The sequence below is a fragment of the Oryzias latipes genome, chromosome 21 (assembly GCF_002234675.1).
Source record: "Oryzias latipes chromosome 21, ASM223467v1".
NCBI lineage: Eukaryota > Metazoa > Chordata > Actinopteri > Beloniformes > Adrianichthyidae > Oryzias > Oryzias latipes.
Window position 1 is genome coordinate 23,920,755 of NC_019879.2, and position 21,603 is coordinate 23,942,357.

The following is a 21,603-nucleotide window of genomic DNA, read 5'->3' on the forward strand; positions in this document are numbered from 1 at the left end:
CTGAAAGATCTAAAGATGTTCATGATAAATAATATTTTGAACTTGATCTGGAACCGCTTTCTTCTTTTGCTTTCCAAGTGGTCTTTTAATTATGTTCATGTAGTTTCTAGCCAAAATCACAAAATCTGTGCAGTTTAGGACAGTTTCAGCAGAGCGGCAGGAGTTGCGTCTGAGCTGTGGGCGGTATTGTTGCCACAGAGTAAGCTTCCCATCACTTCCCATCATCCATTTGTTTACACGCTCTCTCTATGGCTTACAGGCTTTCACAACCCCAACCTTATTTTACTCGTGCAACAAGAAGGGTGAGCAATATCCGTGCTTTCCAGACATACAACTTTGGTCCAGATGCCAGCTCAGAAAATAAAGATGTAGATGGATCTATTTGTCTGAAAGTGGATGTATCAAAATGGAGTGAAGAAGGGAGCTCGTGGCCTGTTGACTGCATCACCTAAATCTTTGCCACAGTTTCTTCCAATTCCCATTTGAGTCAAGAAATACTCAGAAAAATGCTGTTTTGAGCCTATTTCCCTCTCTGCTTCTCCTCCATCATGAGAAAAATGAAACCTGATTTTCATTGGATTGGGTCTTTAAGTCAAAATTATGTTCGGCAAAAGTCTTCTTTTTTTCTCCTCTACAGCCACAGGACAAAATCCTCTGGTTGGCCACCCCCGTCAGGGACCTGGAGTTCTTCTCAGGGACCGCCAAATGGATGGGACATGGGGACCAGCAGAGAGGGGCGTGACTTCTACATCAAGTAAGTGCCCTGTGTTTAAGCAAACCGAGGGGGAGCTTTCCCCGTCCCAGATGTTTCAGATCTTTTGCCAACCTGTGATTATTCCGGCCACGTCACTGCCTCCACGTCGTCTCCATCGGTGCATTCAGAATACTGATTTTATGCTCCCTCTGCTGCTGCTGCGCACACTCTGCCCCTGCCATCGCTCACTCTCTCTCACCCTCTCATACTCCCACAACACTCCTCGAGCAGTCTACAAAATGCAGAAAGCGACTTTAGAGAGCGTGAGTCTGCATGCTGCTGCGCAAGATGATGTTCACCTGCACAGGGGCTCATTTTGATCAAGAGGTCTTCATCCTCAGAGGATGCTGGATGACTGTGTCATCACAACCTTTTAGCTTAATTGATCCTTCATAACTGGCACTTCCGGGAATTTCTGCTGGCAGGTACCGCTTGCTTCTTCACATGTTTGATAGTGCTGTATTGTAACAAGTGGGTGTTTGTTTTATCTGCTGCTTTGGCTCAGTCGTATGCTTATTTGTCACATAAGTCAACATCATAGAGAAAATTGCTATTAGTGGATCCTTAAAATGCAGGTTGTTTTCAGTCACAAAATATTTAACTGCTTTTTTTCTTGTAAAGCATTGCATCTGTATAATGTTGGACAAAAAGTAGAATTGGAAAGAAAATTATGGTTTAGACTTGCATGAGAAAATTAATATTGTCAGTTTTGTTGCATCTTTTTGTGAAATAAAAAGAAAACTGCATACCTGATAATTGTAACACAAGAGGAGTGGAGCACTTGTCACACATGGGTTATGGCACGAGAAGCGTGATGTCAGCGGAGTTACATAAGACGTAAGGAACAGTGAGAGTGCTGGATGCAGAGCGTGTCTGCATGAAGCAGCTCCTAGAGGCTGCTGGGCTTCAGCTTTTCCTTTCTAAATTCGAGAAAGACTCATAAATAATCAAAGGCGTCTTCCTGAGACAGTCTGTGGCCATCTCGCTTCGTGTTGTTATGGTTCCAGTATGCTGACACTGAACTGCCTTGTGTCTCTGTGGGACACATCTGTGGGAGAGGACGACATGATTAAAGTGTTCCACATTCAAAGACTGGCAGTCTTTGAATTCCACAAATCACTTAAAAAGTTGAACAAAAAAAATATTATCGTATGAATTAAAACCATAAGACTCCAGCATGTATACATCTTAGCCCAGCAGGATGGCATTGTCTCCCAAATAAAGTGAACATGAGCTCATTATCCAAACTGACTTTATTGAAGTATTTAAGAGATTTGAGACATTGAGATTAAGAGATTTGAGAGCTTTAGATGCTTGTTTCCCATGGGAGACACACATTACCCCCTCGGCGCCAACAAATTGTGAACCTCATCAAAGCAGGCTTTCAGGGAAGAGTAACAGGATATTGTTTTGCTAATAGGCTTACTACGCTTCATCCAAACATGCTGTAGGAAACAGTGGCAAATTCTCCCCATACAATGACTCTGGTCCAGGATCTCATGCTGTCTATTGTAGCCATCCTTGTTTGGCTTTTGGCATGAACATTGGATGTTGTGAAGCAAACGCTAGCGGTTAATGGTTTCAATTGGAGAGAATTACATGTACTGCTTCCTATACAGTGGGAATCTGGCCATATTTAGCAGGTGGCCGAACAGGGGAACGGACAGCACTCTTCCTGAATGAATAAGTCCATATGGTTGTCACTTGGGACACAATCTGTTGACTTTGACATTTTAATGCAAAAAATATTCCAGAAATTTAATCTAAGTGTTTTTTTTTTCTAAATTCTTAAAGGATACAGTAAACTGTGCACTAGTTGTATTTATACAAGTGCTCTTTATTTGTTTGTTTTATTGATGGTAATGGTCTAACTTTGACAAACAGGATTACCTATCAGATTTGTTTTCATGTACATAAGATTTTATCCTGATGTTTTTTGGATAAACACTTGGTGATATTCCAAGTTTCTATCAAAATATTGGAAGTAATTTGTAGTTTTGTAAAATACAAACTATCTTCAAACAGAGTATGTGAAACTGACAAAACACATGCACTTTGAGAAATTAAAATATGGAGTGAAACATTTTGCTTCTCATTAGTTTAATGAGACTTTCAAATCTTCCGTAAAGACAGCTTTTTTTATACAAATCTACAATAAATTACAACCTCACAGTCTAAAACAATTTTGTAATTTCTTTTTGTACAATTTAGGAATAACTAGAATGCCATAAATTCATCTGCAGTCAATCGCTAAATGAAAGGGGTAGGAAATCTGAGGAAATCTCTGTATGCACAGGACAACATCAAAACTCTGGTGTTGAAAGCATTGGGACCCGAGGCAACACTGCAGTACCAGAACAGAGCATCATTCTAATGACATTACTACTTTAGAACAAATAAGATGTGGGGAAAATATTCATCCTCTCAGCATCAGCAGCATCTCCATCTGTGAATGCACTTTTGATCGCAAGCGGTTTCAAGTTTGTTGGATTTTAAATCAACTTAAAGGAGGAAAACATGTTTTATATACAGCATCTTAGATCATTAGATGCAGAATTTAAAGGATTTCTGCTTTGCATTTTTTTAATCCCAATTTAAACAACTCTGCTGGATTTGATTTGAGTGATCAATACATTTATGTTTTGTTGTTTAAATGCAGCTTTGCATTAACCATTAAGAATGTAAAAGAAATATGTATGAGGCAATAAAGATAGGAAATAATTAAGAAAAAACATTTTTAAAAATTACTGCTACTTCTTCCTTAACTCTTTTTTATAGTTTTTTTTATTATCTTTCCATTCTTTTCTTCTTTTTGAAAACTTATTGCTAATTTTATGTCCTTAAAATACTCAAAATCTAATCTAAACTCTAAGTTAGCCTGAGTATTTACCATTTTACAGTACATCAGGAGGCCTTTTGTCTTCAAGGCTGGGGTTAAAGCTCTTTTTGCAATTTTCAGCCAACAATTACTTAACATTTCTGAACTTGTTTTTTTTTTCATCCCTTTTTTTCTATTTTACTGCAGATGCCAATGACAGATCTCAATGTGTCTTTGTGCCATGAAAGATTAATTGTTAGTATTTAGTGTTGAATAGAACGTGTGTCAAGAATAACTGTGAATTACACATTGCCCGCCCACGGCTTTAATTAACCAGCATTGTTGGCACCATATGGAGTTGCCTTTGCTGCTGCTTTTGCAGCCGAGGAGAGAAGACAGAGAAAGATCCAAAAAACCCAAAGCAATGCCTGCATGCAGTCTGTGCTTGTATTCGGAGCCCTGGATGATTACAGAGAACTTTAATAAAGTAGAGAGAAAAGTTTTTATGCCATTTCTAGTTGCAATTGATTAAGAAAATAGCTGACAAAAGACAAGATGTTCTGGTTTCTTAGTGTAAATCTGAAAAACCCTCTCCGATGAAAAGAGTATTTTTTGTTCTTTTAACATTTTTTTTTTTTTTTAATGGTGGAGGACATATATTAAGAAAATTAAACAGAAAATTGCATTTTTGGAGTATTTTTTGTACAAATAGTTGTGAAACAGTTGCATATGCAAATCTGCCGTTTGATAAAGATCTTATTTGTGATGTAAAAAATACGCCGAGCGGGCCAGCTCCCAGCTTTACTCCATTCTGATCAAGACGACTGTACGAATGTACGTCTTAATTTCCCTCGTCAAAAGTGGAATCTGACTCAAAACTGTACGTCTCAATGGCTCCAATACTGCTCACCATTTTTATTTCACAGATAATGGTAGGTTGGAGGTGTGAAAAATTACACTTTTTTTTTGTTGGCTAAAAATGGCATAATCATAATTATAGCGCCACTGGGAACGCTTTTAACTGAAAAAAAAAGTTGATTGGAGAGGGACTTTAAAGATACGATTGGTCCACTGGTTTATATTCATCTCAAACCCATTTGGCATGTGTTATAATAGTGTTTTATCAGATGTCTAAAATAACAGTTGTCACTTTCTCATGGTCATAAATATCCTTCATTTTTACCTGCATGACTCCCACTCCTTTTCAAGCAATTCATTTTTAATGTGACAATTATTATATTTCAAAGATTCAAAATTTAAGGAAAAATCCCCAAAAATAATACAAGATAAGACATCTGTTAGTCGAGTTTTTTAAATGGTATCAATAAAGCTGTGGTGATTTAATTGATAGTTTAAAATTATATGATATTAACTTTATATAAGGGGTCCCTTTGTTAATGATAGATACTGCTTTAAATAACTTTTAAATCAAATGTTAACATTTACTTTTACAAGTTACTTTACATGACTAAATGTATTATTAATGCAGTTGTGAGAAGTTAACTAATGTTTATTTTTCAACCTTAATGCATTACAAAGCATTGATAAAAAAGCTATTACCAAAATTCCTAAAACATAGGAGAGAAAAGCAGTTATTAATATTTTGCTTATAAAGTTGATGACTTTGTTTAACTAACAAACCAAATAAACTAGAATCTTTGTATGGTGGTTTATAATGTGGTTTCTAACAAACCATTTGTTAGAAACCACATTTCTAAAATATGGTCTCAGTGGAATTATGTTGCCCCAAACTAAATTCTGACTTGAGAATAACACAAAATATTTATAATTTGCCTGAATGAGCAATAAACGTTTTTTCTATTTTTCCGTCAGCCAACTATCCCAGAGCAACTCCCTGGAGGAAGTTCGCCTGGACGGAGACAGGTTTGTCCCACCGGCGCCCCGGAAAGTGGACATGCGGCGGGACCCCGTGCTTGGCTTTGGATTTGTTGCAGGCAGTGAAAAACCTGTGGTGGTGCGCTCAGTCACGCCAGGTAACGTGACGCGACTGCACAATCAGCTTTCCTATCACAGTGACTCATGCAATCCTGTACAGTATCAACATTAGATGAAATCCTCCTGAAACTTAGCTGGGAGGAAAATCCACTAAGGCAGGAGTTTAAGCTGGTGATTCATGGATTTTAACAGCCCTCGATGAGTAAGCTCTCATTAAAGCTTTCAGCCACAAGAAAGAAGACTGAATCATGAAGAAATAAACAGAATCAAGCTAGTGCTGATGTTGTAATGTGGCCGCCTGAAGTCTTGTTTGTTGTTTGGGTAGGGGGTCCGTCAGAAGGCAAGTTGATCCCAGGAGACGAAATCATCATGATTAATGATGAGCAAGTCAGTTCAGCACCCAGGGAGAGGGTTATCGACCTCGTCAGGTAAGAATTTACACCTCATAAAATTAAACGAAACTACGAAACATGTTTAATTCTAGCTGATGTGAATCTGAATTTCCATTGGAAGCATTTACTTAAATTTATTCTAAATATTTCAGCTGGAGCGAAAATAGGTAATTTCAGCCACCTGCACCATTAACTGTGATTTAGTCGAGGGCTGATGTTGATGTGTTTCCAAGCATCTCATTAGATTCATTTCGGTGACAGAGCTGGGTGGCTTATTGACCATGCCTGTGTGGAAAACTGTAAACAGTACAGGGAGAGGCGCCCATCTAGCTGCGCCATAGTGACTCTTGTGGCCTTGAATGGTCTGTGTGCTGTAAATCCCAGCGGTTCGATGACAAAATGACACATTAGAAGACTTTTTTTCACCCCTGTCCCTTTTTTTTCTTTCTTTTACTTAAAACCAGTGACAGAGCTGCAGGAGGGAAACAACCTTTGCTCCCCACTTACCCCGCAATTTTCGAGTTAATATTAATATTACTGCCAAAGACTAAGAAGTCATCAACACAAGCGTCTTTAAATAACTGCACAAATAACGAAAGCAAGATTTTTAAATGAAATCTTGTGCACATTTTTTTTTACACTTGTTTAATCCTTTCATTTGTAATGGCCTTCCATCACACCGAGTCTTCTGGTCCACTCCTACCCCCAAATACAATGTTCTAGCTCTTCCACAGCATCAAACTAACCAAATAAATAAGAATAACTGTGTATTCTTGTTTTTTCTTTTCTCCAGGAGCTGCAAGGAGTCCATTTTGCTGACCGTTGTTCAGCCATACCCAGTAGGTTTCTCTTTTATGAATGAACTTATGGCATTTAAAACGTGATTTTGTTGACTCTCTGAAAGCAAATCACTCGTCACATACAATTAATGTGCTGATGAAGGATCAATTATGCGTCAGTCTGGCATTGGAGTGGCGTTCCTTCAGATCCCTTTCACCCTAAAGCCTCAGATCCTCTCAAAACCACATACGAACCTGCCGCCGCACAAACATTTCCTCAAGTCACAGAGCACCAGATGGTGATGAAAACACACTGCCAAGAGCAAACGCTCTATGAGGTCTTTGTATGTAGTTCACAGAAGTGGAAACTGAATAATTCTTGCATTCTTACTGAAAGTAGAACAAAACAGCAGCACTTGCATTTCCAGAGTGGCTGGTAACTCGAGCGCTGTCATTTTCTCAGATACTAGTGTCTTATTAAACCATAAGCGATGATAGATTAATAAAAGTTGAAGGAAAAATTCCTAAATAGTCCAAAAAGCAAGGGGGTGGAATTCCTCTGCAGACTTATGACTTTATTTAAGAAACGTGTCTTCTTCTTATGGCAGGAGAGGAGTACAAGAATCTCAACCTTCAAGAGGGAAAAAGTGTCCTTCAATTGTATAATATAGTATAAAAATCATGACTCATCTTTGAAATAGCTCATTGTCCTCTACTATTTTTCCTTTTATCACTTCGAAAGTCACCCAAGTCGGCATTCATCAGCGCAGCTAAAAAGGCCAAGCTAAAGACTAATCCTGTTAAGGTTCGCTTCGCTGAAGAGGTCATCATCAATGGACAGGTTCCAGTAAGTCACACTGAGCAAAGCTTTATCCTGTCCACGTCTAATGTGTGGAGACGACTCTTTAGGCTGGAAACCAGAAACGCCATGTCAACTCACCAATAGTAAAGGGAACGCGCATCAGCACAACTATAACTGTGTCCACCTTCGGCACATTCGGCACATTCCATCACTAAAAACATGTTCTACGTGATTACGATTGACAGAAAAATGCTGAAGGAGTCACACAGACAGAACAAATTTAAACTAACATAGTTAATTAATTGGAAAGACTTTCACCACTATTACAGCTTAAAGTTCCACTCCGATCATCCTTTGAGCTATTGTAAAAGCTTTCCCAGTGGTCTTTTAATTATTTCTTTGCCCTTTTCAGTCAAAATCAAACCTGTGTCATTTTCTAGGACATAGTTTCTGCAGAGCAGCAGGAGTTCATTAGAAATTCACCTTTGAGCTTTGGATGGAACAGTTGGTGTGGAGCAACCCTGTCACCCTTCCCATCACCCATAACTAAAAACTCTGTTTACGAATTCTCCCACTAGCTTACAGCCCCTCACACCCCTAACCTAACATTACCGGTGCAACAAAAATGGCCATCAATATTGGAGCTATCCAGCCGGATAGTTCTGCTTTACTGAACTCCTGATTCACAATGTCTTGAATATAGAATACTCAGAAATGCAATTTTAAGCTTAATTTTCTTTATATATGTCCTCAGCCATCTGAAAAATCCCAAAAGAACAAGTTAAAAACGACAAAACCAGTTTTTATTGGAGTCGGCCTTTAAAATATGTTTGAAACTAGAGACACACAAAATGGTCAGTTAAAAGCTTGTCAGAGTAACATCACCTCCTCTATTATTATTCATTATAATAGCTGTAAGCACTGTGTGTTGACCCATTCAATCACTAAACAGCTAATTACAACGATGACGCTTTTTCTCTTGTACGCTCTTTAAAAAATATATAAACATTCCTTTAATGATTTTCTTTAAATCATATGACATGGTTCACTTATTCAGAAACCTGGTGTGCCTAATTATTACTGTATATATGTATGGATTCACATATTTATAGGTAGGTAATATAATCATTATAATTAGGCTTTACATCTTAATCATAGTAGATTTATGAAAATGTAATGTGATTTATTTAAATATACATTAATTATTTATTTACATATACCTTTTTATACTTATAATAAAAATGACTTTCATTTTGTGTGAAACCTGCAATAATGTAAGGAATTTTACTAAAGCAAGACAAAATGCTATTATTCTAGTACTCGTGGGCAATAATGTACACAGAAAAAAGTTACTTTGGTCTGAAAGTCAAAAAAATAAATGAGTTAATTTTGCACAAAAAGAAGTATACTTTTTATCTAAATATGAGGGGAATATGACGTCTTATGTCTGATGTTGATGTTTAATACAGCTGTTTAATGGGTTATCTCTCAACATAGCAAGCTTTGAGGTTTCTTGTTTCCAGTCTATGTCAACTTCTGATGTACAAAATCGAGTTTACAAAAATCTTGTTAGAAAAGATGAGATTTGTTGCTGATATGATTCTCGTTTTGCACCTAGGAAACAGTGAAGGACAATTCTCTTCTTTTTATGCCAAACGTCCTGAAAGTATACCTGGAGAACGGACAAACTAAATCATTTAAATTTGACAGCACAACATCCATTAAGGTAGGTGCTGGGAAGAATCTGCTTTTCCTTTAGAAATGTTGTTACGTAACCTTATGTAATGTCAGTTTAAAGTTAAATGTTATTCACAGTTGCACTGCACATGATGAAGCGCAACCATGCATCCATGTGGCAGACTGACAAACTCATGTCTGAACTAAAAACATTATCCTTGAACAAAAAAATTTGCAACATTTACAGTTATCTTCTTTATCTTGTAGTGAAGTTGCGTGTTTTATTGTTAGTTTGAAAATGTCTTTATGAAGGGTTATGTAAAACTTGATTTATGTTTATGGCATTGAGCCGGGATGCTGCCGCTGCTGCTGAGTGTGGATTAACTTTGACATTGTCTGTGTGAAAGGATGTCATCTTGACCCTGCAAGAAAAGCTATCCATTAAGAGCATTGAGCATTTCTCTCTGATGCTGGAGCAGAGGTCTGAGGGATCTGCCAGCAAACTCATGCTTCTGCATGAGCAGGAGATGCTAACTCAGGTCAGAGTGCTCTCTTGGATGCTACAAAACACTAAACACACATCTCCAAACTCATTCTGCAAAGTTAATCTAGTCTTTTTTTTTTGTAAATTTAATTTCCGAAATGTGATTACTCATCATAGAGATTAGCTTTTATAGGCACATATATTTTTATATGGACATAAATTTTTAAGGCGTAGCCAGTAGAAAACTTGGCAAACTCTTGGATGAAGCTAAAGGAAGTACTTTTTTTGTGATCTAAGTGCATTTGAACTAAACAAAATGTGAAGAAATATGACTCACCCATGTGTCTGGCTTTTGCTTCAGGTGACGCAGAGACCTGGGTCCCACAAGATGAAGTGCTTTTTTCGCATCACCTTTGTCCCAAAGGACCCCGTGGACCTGCTGAGGAGAGATGCAGTAGCATTTGAGTATCTCTACGTTCAGGTGAATAAACACATAATATAGTGTTTGCAGCTATAAGTGACTTACAGAGCATTACCTCCTCTTTTTTTTTTATCTTTTGGGACATTAAGAGCTGCAATGACGTGGTCCTGGAGAGATTTGGGTCTGAGCTGAAATACGACATGGCCCTCCGCCTGGCTGCTCTGCAGATGTACATTCTAACCATCAATACCAAGCAGACCCAGAAGGTTTCCCTGAAGTACATCGAGTAAGTGGATTGGGTTTCATGGTCAAACTGTGTGTCTCCTCACACTGATGCCAGCAGTAGATATTGCTGAGTCATGTTAAATGGAGAAGCACCTCAGCCGTGTTTGTGTTTGCTTCAACAAAAAGATATTTTATTCTAATTACGGGTGTAATAATTAATTTATTAATGAATTAATCAATTTCTACTCCTACAATCCAACCAGATAGATCTGTTTGAGGCAAGTTGTTAATCTAATTGATTTATACCATAAGAAATGTATTTTTTTAAATGAATCAAATTGATTATATTGATATTGGAGAATCCCATTTGGATTGAGACGTGGTTGGTTTATTTTACTATAACGTATGACGACCAAGTGCATCACAGTGGAAAACACACATGTGATGATCAGGTCATCATTCCAGTCCAATGTGTGGAAACACTTTGAATTTAGCAAAGACATGTGACCATACAGTGTGCTAGAATGTTCTAAGAATTTGTATCATTTAGGTGTGGAAAAACAACAATAGGCTCTACTTTATGAAACTAAAATGTGAATGGATTTGCCTTTAATTGTTGTTTACTTGTTTGTTTGTACACATATTTAATTTACACTTGATTACCTTGCGAGGAAGATAATCTAGAAAAACTTCACCTACACTGTTTAGTATCCATATTTATCTCTATGTCACACTAGCGGAATTTGTGGCTAAAGATGTCCTGGATCGATTTTAGGTCAGTGAATTGGATCGTTCGTAATATCAACTATTAACCGTATCGACAACCAAAAATTATGATATGAATGATTACAACCTTGACTCTGAATAATGAAAGCATCAATTTTAGTTTAAGTAAATTGGTTGCTGGTCAGATTCATAAAGAGCATTGTTTATTATTTGTGCCCCTGCAGGAAAGAGTGGGGTTTGGCTTTGTTTCTGCCTCCTGCTGTGCTGTCTAGCATGAAAGAGAAAAATATCAAAAAGGCACTTACCCACATTCTCAAAACCAACCAAAATCTTGTCCCACCTGGTAAAAAGGTAAATATCTAATGTTTTATGTTACTTTCTGTGTATGAATTAGATTTACTCAAAGCATTTTCAAGTAATCCATCTAACTTGTCAACAATCAAATGCCTCACTTTTTATAATGTAATGTTATTTTTAAGATTTAGGTGTATTTATTTGTTTTTACAATGAGGGTCATCATCTAAAATGTCTTTTACTTGTGCATTTCCTTTGCATTTTATACTTAAGGACTCACGTCTACCACCTAGTGGAAAACCAAATTAGTGTTAATGACTGCATTCAAAGACAGTCTAGTGCAGTGCAACCTAAGGCTCTGGAGCCACATGCAGCTTCTTTAACCCTGTGTTGTGGCTCTTTAGTTGAAATAAAAAATGAAATGATTTTAATTTCATAAAGAAATGCTTTTTGTGTGTCTATGTGTGAATGAGGTAAATCAAGTTTGACTCATCCAGCTGTTTCATTTCAGTTAAGCCATCTTAAAGTGTATATGTATATTTATGTATGTATACATTTAAATTTGTACTTATGTTTATATTCTTCATTCTGAAAACAAAAATATTAATTTATTTTTATCATAATAGTGACAACATATATTTAAAGCAGTGCCGTACTTCTCTAAAGGGGTGAGACTTAGTGGCTCCTACTGGGTTGTGGTCAGTGAGAATTTGACCAAAGTGGCTCTTAAATTTGTAGGTTGCAGCCTCCTGGTCTAGTGCTTTTGTTGTTATATTTTGGTAATTTTATAATATTAATTCTACCTCACTTGTCCTTCTGCCTCCCAGCTGACTGCCTTGCAGGCAAAGGTCCATTACCTGAAGTATCTCAGTGACTTGAGGCTTTATGGAGGACGTGTCTTTAAATCCACACTAGTTGTGAGTAAAGCCGTTGAATGTGTGTAAAAACCATGCTGCACAGTCCCACGAACTCACTTGCATTTTCTTGTTCCCCTTCACAGCAAGGCGAAAAGCACACAGAAGTGACTTTGCTGGTGGGGCCCAAATATGGCATCAGTCATGTTATAAACACTAAAACAAACTTGGTGGCACTTCTTGCTGATTTCAGCCATGTCAACCGGATTGAAATGTATACAGAAGATGACAGCAGGGTTAGAGTGGAACTGCACGTTCTGGATGTTAAGGTTAGTGGACTTTTTTCACCATGACCATCTAAAAATATATATATATATATATATATATATATATATATATATATATATATATATATATATATATATATATATATATATATATATATATATATATATATATATATATAATAAACAAGATGTTTTTCCCCTTGTTATAAGTGAAAAAAAATCCAGCTATATATCTCTTCAGGGGTCGCCACTGCAAATCAGCTTTTACTGATTCGCACAGGTGTTTTGGCGGAGATGTTTTCGCCAAATCCCCTTCTTGACACAACCCTGTATTTTATCTGGGCTGGGGGCCGGCACAGGGGGACCCAGACTTCAACCCCCTTGTGGCTGCATAGTTAGGCATTAGCGGAAAGGGTCTTGCCCAAGGACCCACACTGGATGAAACTCTTTGGGCCCCCTGGGAATCAAACCCTTATTTCCCATTTATTGTTAAAAAAAGAATGTATATATACAGTATTTATATATATATATCAATTTACTCAACAAGATTTATTGTCTTAAAGCAAGTTGTTACATCTTACTAAAGAGTCACTGATACATTAGTTTAGTCTTTTATTGAGTGTAAACAGATGTTTAAACTGGATACCAGACACAAATAATTGTCACATGATGATTTGTATCTTTTACAGCCCATAACTCTTCTAATGGAGACTGTTGATGCAATGAATCTGGCCTGTTTAACAGCCGGCTACTACAGGTTACTGGTGGACTCTCGGCGCTCAATCTTCAATGTGGCCAAAAATACAAACAGTAAGGAAACAACTTTTTTTATTCTTCAAACTGTCACATAATGACTAAGCGGAAAGTTCTCTGTCTAATTTTAATGCTTCCTCTTTTTTTCTGCAGGCCATGCAGCAAAAGTGAAGCAAAACTATCAGGCCATTGAGTGTACGTACAGCGTGCCCCATAAAGGGTGTGAAGACAGAAACAATCAGAGGTTCAGCCAAGATTATTCCGACCAGGAATGTGAATACCTCGACCACAGCAGGTGTGAAGGCCAACCCATGTACATAACGGAGATCCACCACCCCCAGCACTCTGTTCACTCGATGGAGAGGGCACAATGCTGCGGTGTGCCCTGCTCCCAAACTTATCTCAACATCCCCAGACCTAAACCGCAGGAATCTTCCAGGAATGCAAAGGTCTCTTTCATATTTGGGGATCCTCCCTTGGACAGTGTGAATCCCCAAAATTTGGGTTACCAGAGACTGATGGATGAAGGCCCAGAGCTTGCAGACAATCACAGCCCGATGTACAGGCGCCTCGAGGAGGACTATAAGATGATGGATGCTATAGAGGAAGGGTATCAGTACTCCACCAAAATTTTTGGTCCTACTGAGTGCATTGAGGAGCCACTGCTGCATGATATTTGCTATGCAGAGACGACAGATGATGCAGAGGATGACGATGACGTAAGCTGTGAGGAAGACATGGTAGTGAGTGACATTGACAAGCCGACATTGCTCTCGCTCTCAGGTTCCAGCGACGACATTATCGACTTGACCTCACTACCCCCACCTCCGGAAGCCAACGACGACGAGGACAACGACGTGCTTCTGCACTCCCTTAACATGGCCATTGCTGCTCCGCCTCCCGGTTTTAGGGACAGCTCTGATGAAGATGAGCAGCAGGGAGCCCGAGCTCAAGCCAAGGAGGGCTGCAACGATATCCCAGTGTCTCTAATAGATTCAGTGCCCACCCATGGAGCAGAGGCCCCCGGGCAGCCTCTGGACAATGCAGTGGTGTCAACCTTGCAGGCACTAGAGGCCCTCGCTGCTTCGGAGGAGCAGAGTCCAGCGCAGTCAGAGAGCAGCAGAGGTTCTTCTTATACTATTGTAACATTCATCCACTAACATTTCACAATCCCCTGGCATTCATTTCAACTTTTATTTTTGTTGTTTGTTTTGTTTTTTTCAATAAAGCTCATGTTATTCCATGTTTCAGTTTGTGAGTTTTGGTTATTTCATTTAAACATTTGTGTTCTTTTTTGTTTGTCATGTAGTTTTCACTCTCATTACATGTTTACTACTTGAAACGATGCGGCTGATAAGATAAAACAGTATTTTCTGTCCTACATTCTTTAATAATTTGGCTGTACTTTGCCAGTTCTTCCAAGTTTGATGGTTGCTTTCCTACCTCTTTGATTCTTATTTGAGAGCAAAACATTTCCAGTTACCATAATTGTGCTGTTTAACTGACGGGAGAGCTATAACCTGAGAAACCCTTCACAAGAATGTGAGAAAAAATGATCAATATGCCTGAATGATATGATTTTACATCCAGTTGAGTGTCGAGGCACCCTGTCCTCAATGCAGAGGCTTCCTGCAAGTCTCACAGAGGGAGAAATCAGTCCGCATGATTATTTTTTATTTGTGAATGCTCTCGTTTTGCTTCACTTCAGATGTCAGAGTCAGAGTGACATGTTGACATTCAAATGCAACTTTTTTTTGTAATGCTCAGTAACTGAGGTTCTTTTTCCATGTGACCAATAATCATCTAAAGTACCATAAAGGGTTTGATTACACACCACGGACCCTGGATTTCCGGAGGACATTAGCAGTTGTGATCACAGGAACATCAAGCTGCTGAGTTGCGGTTTTGTCCAAATGGCAGCTGCCTCTTTTTTTTTTCCTCACACACACTTCTTCGTTCTATTTCCTTCTTCACTGTACAGGAAAGAATTAGACAAGAGGAAATTTTAAACGACTGCTTTTCCGTTAAATGCAGTCGAATAGAAAAATGACTTTGATTGATTGTAGGTCTAAAAACTCTCAGTGAAAACTGAAGACAATTATCTGCCTGAAATATCATCACAAAACAGTGCTGTTTTCGTCAGACAAAACAGCTCATCTTTGTGTGTCATTCAGCTTTTCCCTCCTGTTAATTTCCCATCATCGTCACCAACTATAAGTGACTTACTCTTTGATTTTCTTGCTTTGGCTTAAAAATGTTAACGAGGTGTTTGTCTTTCTGTGGTACACAGGTGTAGAAATATCACGTGCATTTAGTCCAGATTCGTCAGATTCTGGCAATGAGACAAACTCCTCTGAGATGACGGAGAGCTCCGAGCTGGCATCTGCTCAGAGGCATTCAGAGAACCACCTGAGAATCCATGTTGCAGAGGGATACCATGCCTGTGAGGAAAAGACAACCGGGAGCACGGCAGATGACCATCGTCAGGAGGAGACTAAATCCTCTGCTGTCGGCTCCTCGCAGATATTTCCCTCTGATGGCGGTGAGATGGAGCCAGAAACGATGGAAATAAAGTCTGTCAGTGAGTTCCTCACTAAGATGCACATGGGCTCAGTAACGAGCAGGCAGAAAGGAAAACAAAGGGAGACAGAGAGCAGAATCCAAGGAGATGTGTGCAGTTCCTCAGATAAATCTCTCAAGTCTTCTCAAGATTCAGTTAAAGAGGAACCCCCTCACCTTGTAGGGAGGTACAACACCTTTACGGTGAGGGATTCTTTCTATGTGAACCAGCTTGATCTGGGACGAATTCACTGTAAGGACAGACAGCAAAAATGGCAGCAGAGAGCACCAGGAAACAAAATGGCAGAGAATCTTGCTCCAGAATGTGTGAATGACTCACAGGCTTCCCACGCAAACAGACTCACGGCAAAGGGAGAGAAACAAGACTTAGATGAAAGAAGTCAACAGTTAAATGCCCATTTCCTCAGCACAACCAAAAGGCCCATCCCTGCAGAGACTGATGCCACTTTACAGGATAATGAGCAGAAGCAGATAAAGCATTCGCAGGCAGAGCAAGATCCAACACGGTTGTATGAATACCATGTAAACAAGCGCATGTCATCTATCCAAGGTGAGGGAGTTCATGTTCTCCAAAGCTCGCAGTGCTCTTCTATAGATGCTGGGTGCAGCACTGGCAGCAGCAGTAGTGTCACCCCTATGGATTCCCCACTTTGCACAACAGACAACTTGCATGTACTCTCAGAGTCCTCCCTTAAGGGACTGAATTACATCGCTGCTGATGAAAAGGCGTACGGTCCCGCCATGCAGGGTAAATCTGGGCACCAAATGGACCCCACTTTGCTGCGGAAGATCCATGCAGCCACAAGTGCTGAGCCTGGGCATAGCAGCACAAGAGACAGCAGTCACAGAGTGCCCAAGATAAAAGAAACCACAGGTAAGACTAAACAGGACGGTGTTTGGGTTCATATTTTTGCATTAAGTGTGAATGTGAAGATATTGTCCAAATCTCCTAGGAAAAAAACTTTTTTTAAAGTATTAAAAATGTATACGATTCCCAAATGCAGTCACTGGGAATAAATTACCTTTTTTGGATATCCAACTGCTAACAGTGTGCATATATAAAGAAAATAAGCTCAATATGTTTTTATTTAAATCATTGTGGATCAGGAGAGGAGGAATAAATATCATTTGAAAAGAGTTAATTTGGGAAGTAGAAAATACGCTAAAAACCATGTCCAAGACAACGACGCAGTTTTTTTGTTTTTTGTGGGGGGAATAATCATATTAAAAAACTATTGGGAACGCTTTAAAAATAGATCAAAAAATTATCTGAGTGCATCTCCAAGTGTTTGTAACTAGGCCTGTGTTCTGTTCTTCTTAACCCTTGTGCTATCCTAGGCATTTTAACATTGGGAGTTGGGTCATCTAGACCCACTAGACATTGTGTTGAACCTTTTTTCTTCAATGATTTGTGATCTTCACTGGTGTCCATGGATTACATGAAATCTTTCCACCTCTATCCACCTTTGTCATGGTAGGAATAACACGTCAATGTAAGGGTGGGGTCATCTAAGATAGCACAAGGGTTAAGAAAATCAGCTTTTCTTTAAAACTGTTTCAAATTTAGCACAATTACTTTCAAATCTGAATTCTATAAAGGCTCTGACAGTAAACCTTCCTTTAGCATGATATTCTGTCACCACGTTTCCCTGTAGGAAGGGGTTTTGTGCCAGGTGGCCATTTTTGTGATGGCAAAGAGAACTTTCTTCCACTTGATTGTGAAGAGGGCTGCAACGTCTTTAATTATCCTTTGTAGAGTTCAAGAAACAGTACAGTTTGCACATCTGATTTTAATGTTTTCTGGATAAAACAAGTGAAATTAAGTGTGTTACTCTAGATATCCTAGTTGGGGTCTGATTTGCAAATAATGGGTCCATAGTCCACAACCGGTAGACCACTTTACTTTACAAAGAGAGCAGAAACATGGTTTGTATCTCCAGCAGTTAAACGGTTGCAGTTGGTTATAGTTGGACTTCACCAAGGATTCATTTTGATGAAGATTCCGTTCAAAACGTTTAAGGACCAAATTTTGTAGCACACCAAAGTGGCAGAGGGATTACTGGTTTGAAAGCCTAAGAATACCGTCGCTACCTTTACCATTGGTGTGGTCTCTTCATCAAGGCATGGTCTACAGCTCAAGCAACAGTGGTTTGCAATTAAGATTTTAGTGACCAGGGTGGAAAATACCTTTAGGTCTAATGATTAGGGTTGCCTGAAAAAAGTTGCAGTGCCCTCTTTGGGTTTGACAGAAATTTCTCTAAAGAGTGGAGCAGTTTTTTAGCATGTTGTTTGCCTTCTGGGAAAGAATTCAAATGAAATTGGATCACAGATCAGTGCAGCTGCTCAGTAATTCAAATACTGTATTGGTACATTGTGGTAAAAGAGAGCTGAGCAAAAGGCAAGCCTCTTGATGACAGATTTACCTGTCACCATCATCCGCTGCCTACACCCACAGCTGAGGGCTATGGGTGAAAGCAGCGAATAAAAGAAGCATCTGAAATAAGCTGCCTCTGCAGGACAGCTGAACTATCCTAAAGAGACAAGACTTGAATCTTAGTGATTCAATAAAAACTGGGACTAAAGTCAGTACTCCAGAACTTCAAGATAAGAAAGGTGAGGTGGTTTGGACATCTGATGAGAATGCCACCACCTGGACGGCTTCTGACGAGGTGTTATCAGAGGCAGGTGGACTATCCAGAACTTTTACTCTTTCTGGAGTAGCATTGCTTCAAAACAGTACCTTGAAGTGAAAGTAAAAAAAAAAAATCATCCAAATTATGGCTATAACAAAACTATAAATCCATCTGGGGCAAAACTTCTCAAACAGTAACAGTTTGACTGAATGCCTGTGTCATTTTCTGGGACATAGTTTCTGAAGAGCTGTAGTAGTTCACTAGAAACTGTCCTTTGAGTTGTGGGCAGGAACATTGGGGCAAGCAACCCCACCCCTCCTCCCCTCGGCTTTGCTTAAAGCTCAGAGCTTGTGGCCCACCCAGCGTTATTTCTATGTTACAAATAAGCTCTTTTTCAAACAACATTTATTCGTCTGCTCCTGACTTACAGCAACTTGAAAAGAGAAATACTCAGAAATAAAACTTTAAGCCTAATTATTTTAATATGTTCTCCACCATCCAAAAAATGCCACAAAACATGTTTTTTTAAAAAACACATCATAATCATACTTAACCTATAAGATCAGGGATGAATAAAACATTAAATGATCAAAAACATCAGATTTCTGTAAATAAGGATGTGTACTTTTGTTTTATTTCTCTGTTTAATTTTCTGACCTTCATAAAACTGTGGAGTTTCTGGCATTACTGTTTCTCCATGTATAATCAAAAGGTGTACGTTTTGCTAATGTTATCAAAATGCTTAACGGTTCTCTTCATTCTCCTACTACCCCTAGTGTAGCTTGCACACAGCTGAAGAAGGCTGGGAAAGAGTCATCTTTAGCCATCTGTAACAAGACCAGTACCAGCACCACAAACATGTCACCTTTCTCATTACAACGTAGCACAGAAGCCTGCGGGCTAACACTGGTCAGTCCTGAGTCCGACCCTCACGCCCTGGCTTCCCACTCAAGCGGATCTTCAGACGACCCGACGACAGGTAACCTCAGGAAGCCACACAAGGTGCGTATGGTCAGGAGGAGCTGGAGCACCCTCATGCCAGGTTCCCGGAGTTTAGAAGCACTGATAGAGAAGACCAAAGCCACACTTACGGGGAAGAATGAGGATCTGAATTTGCAGTCACAAGATCTTCAGAAAATGCAACGGGTATTTTCAGCCAAAACCCTACCCAAGAGTGTGTCCCAGGGTTCAGTTGCCTCTGATTCACCTGGTGGGTCAACAGGAGCCTCAGTGTTGCTACAGGAGACAACAGCGCACAGGCTGGATGTGGGAACGTGGAAGTGCCGAGGGCCATTCAGTCACTGCTTCCTCAGGAGAAAGCCAAACACTCAAGGTGGCCATAAAGACAGAGATATGCCTTCACATGCTCCGGTCTTTGAAAGCTCAGTTTCAGTCAGGGGAAAGGAAAATCCTGACTGTAAATCTGAAAAGAGCAACATGACCGTGCATATGGATAACATGAGCCTTGAAGAAAGGCTAGCTCATATACACTCCATGAAGGGAAAAACCTATAGTCTTCATACAGGGTTTGCAATTGCACGAAAGGATGCCTTAGAGATGATGGGGGTGTTTCACTACAGTGAGAACAAAAAATCCACATGTGATGTTCCAGAGGCGGCTGACACAGAAACATGTTCCCAACTGCTTTTTGCACAGGCCAAAGTACTGAGTGGAGCTTGCAGTAGAATGGCCACAGAGTACAGCAGCCCGGAGGAGCTGCTACTCACACTGACGCACAGCTTCCACTCACTCTGCTGCTTAATGCAAGCTTGCATGTCACTCATGGAAAGCCTAAACACTGAAAGCGAAAGGCAAGAGGTGGTAGCCAAAGTGGACGAGGTCATCGTGAACTACGCGTGTCTGTTAAAAGCAGCCGAGGTGGCTGCAGCAGGTTCCCCCAGTGACCAAACTGTGAATGCATTGACACATTACTCTGCTACCATGTCTGTCGTTGTAAACACACTGTCTCACTCACTTGAAACATTGCTCAACAGCAAACTGTTATTTTGATTTCAAAGCCATACATTTGAAACATGGGTTTAACGACCAATGTGAACTGCTGTGAAGACAAAAAAACCTTGCCTTGTGAATACAGTATTTTATTATGTAAAGGAAATATAAAAAAATATATATGAATTGAAGTTTTGATAGATTATATAAAGGCCTCTATCAAAATCACCTCTTGGATAAATTATCAAATACCAACAATTATTTTATCATTCATTCGTTATTTAGAAAGCTTATAAGAGCCTTGTTTATAAATTGTAAAAATTATACATATATATATATATACATACTGTATATATACGGTATATATATATATAACTTCACAGTGCTACGTTGTATATATATATATATATATATGATGTTGGCCAAATATATATGCTATATGAAGCTCTAGACAAATAATTTTCACAAGTTGTTATTAAAATATGGCAATGCATAAATTTCTTTTTTTCATTTTCTAAGTCACTTAATTTAATGAAAACTTTCCACATGAATACTGAATACTTTACTGTTATTTTTGTCACCACCAATAAAGATTTAAATAAAATCCCAAAAATGTTACAGAAAGGATTTTTGTCAGCTTCTGTTTTTTTTCTCTTTAAAATCTTCCATTACCATAGCAACACCACACTTTTAGCGAAGTTATGAGTGGCACATGTAAACCAGTTATTCAGCCATTTCCCAAATAATATTGAATTTCAACCTTAGTGCTTTTCATTGTGTTGACACAAGATGCATTGAATGAGAACAGTGTTACTCTCTCTGTGATAACTAAAAAGAACAACTGTGCAGGTAAGAAGGGAAGGCTGTTGACACACACCTGTCAAGGTTATTCACAGAACTAAATTCTAATTTTTCTGACCGAAAAGGCTAATAAGCTGATAGCTGACAGGCACAACTTTGTGAGAAAATAACTAAATACAAATTAATTTGTTGTCTTTTTCATTAGCACATGATAAAAAGGCATTTGTGTTTTACAGATACACAAAAATAGGCAAACATATAAAGAAGTGTGTGGAAAACTAAGTAAACCATAGAACAACTACTGCAGTAATAGTCTTGGGACCAGATTTACATTAAAAATGTTCATATTTTTTGTTTGACAAATTGATTTATTTCTGTAGCCGTGTTTTGTGCTTCAGTCTTGCTGCACTTCCTAAA

General features: G+C 38.9%; 1 protein-coding gene across 3 annotated transcripts in view; it reads left to right on the forward strand.

Moving 5' to 3' along the window:
- LOC101169248 (FERM and PDZ domain-containing protein 4) overlaps positions 1-21,005 on the forward strand; it is a 29,409-nt gene extending 8,404 nt beyond the window's left edge. Inside the window, exons 2-17 of one of the 3 annotated variants that reach the window (XM_023950968.1) lie at positions 638-754; positions 5,406-5,566; positions 5,854-5,956; positions 6,714-6,759; positions 7,442-7,546; positions 9,120-9,227; positions 9,586-9,717; positions 10,024-10,143; positions 10,233-10,369; positions 11,259-11,385; positions 12,156-12,245; positions 12,329-12,511; positions 13,159-13,279; positions 13,376-14,347; positions 15,513-16,676; positions 19,212-19,328. In XM_023950968.1, the coding sequence (XP_023806736.1) occupies positions 638-754; positions 5,406-5,566; positions 5,854-5,956; positions 6,714-6,759; positions 7,442-7,546; positions 9,120-9,227; positions 9,586-9,717; positions 10,024-10,143; positions 10,233-10,369; positions 11,259-11,385; positions 12,156-12,245; positions 12,329-12,511; positions 13,159-13,279; positions 13,376-14,347; positions 15,513-16,676; positions 19,212-19,216 (3,691 nt within the window). In that variant the 3' untranslated portion in view covers positions 19,217-19,328. Of the gene's footprint in view, positions 1-637; positions 755-911; positions 1,180-5,405; positions 5,567-5,853; positions 5,957-6,713; positions 6,760-7,441; positions 7,547-9,119; positions 9,228-9,585; positions 9,718-10,023; positions 10,144-10,232; positions 10,370-11,258; positions 11,386-12,155; positions 12,246-12,328; positions 12,512-13,158; positions 13,280-13,375; positions 14,348-15,512; positions 16,677-19,211 lie in introns of those variants that run through there. The other 2 variants (XM_023950966.1, XM_023950967.1) reach the window with 2 other exon arrangements.
- Positions 21,006-21,603: the final 598 nt, after the last annotated feature.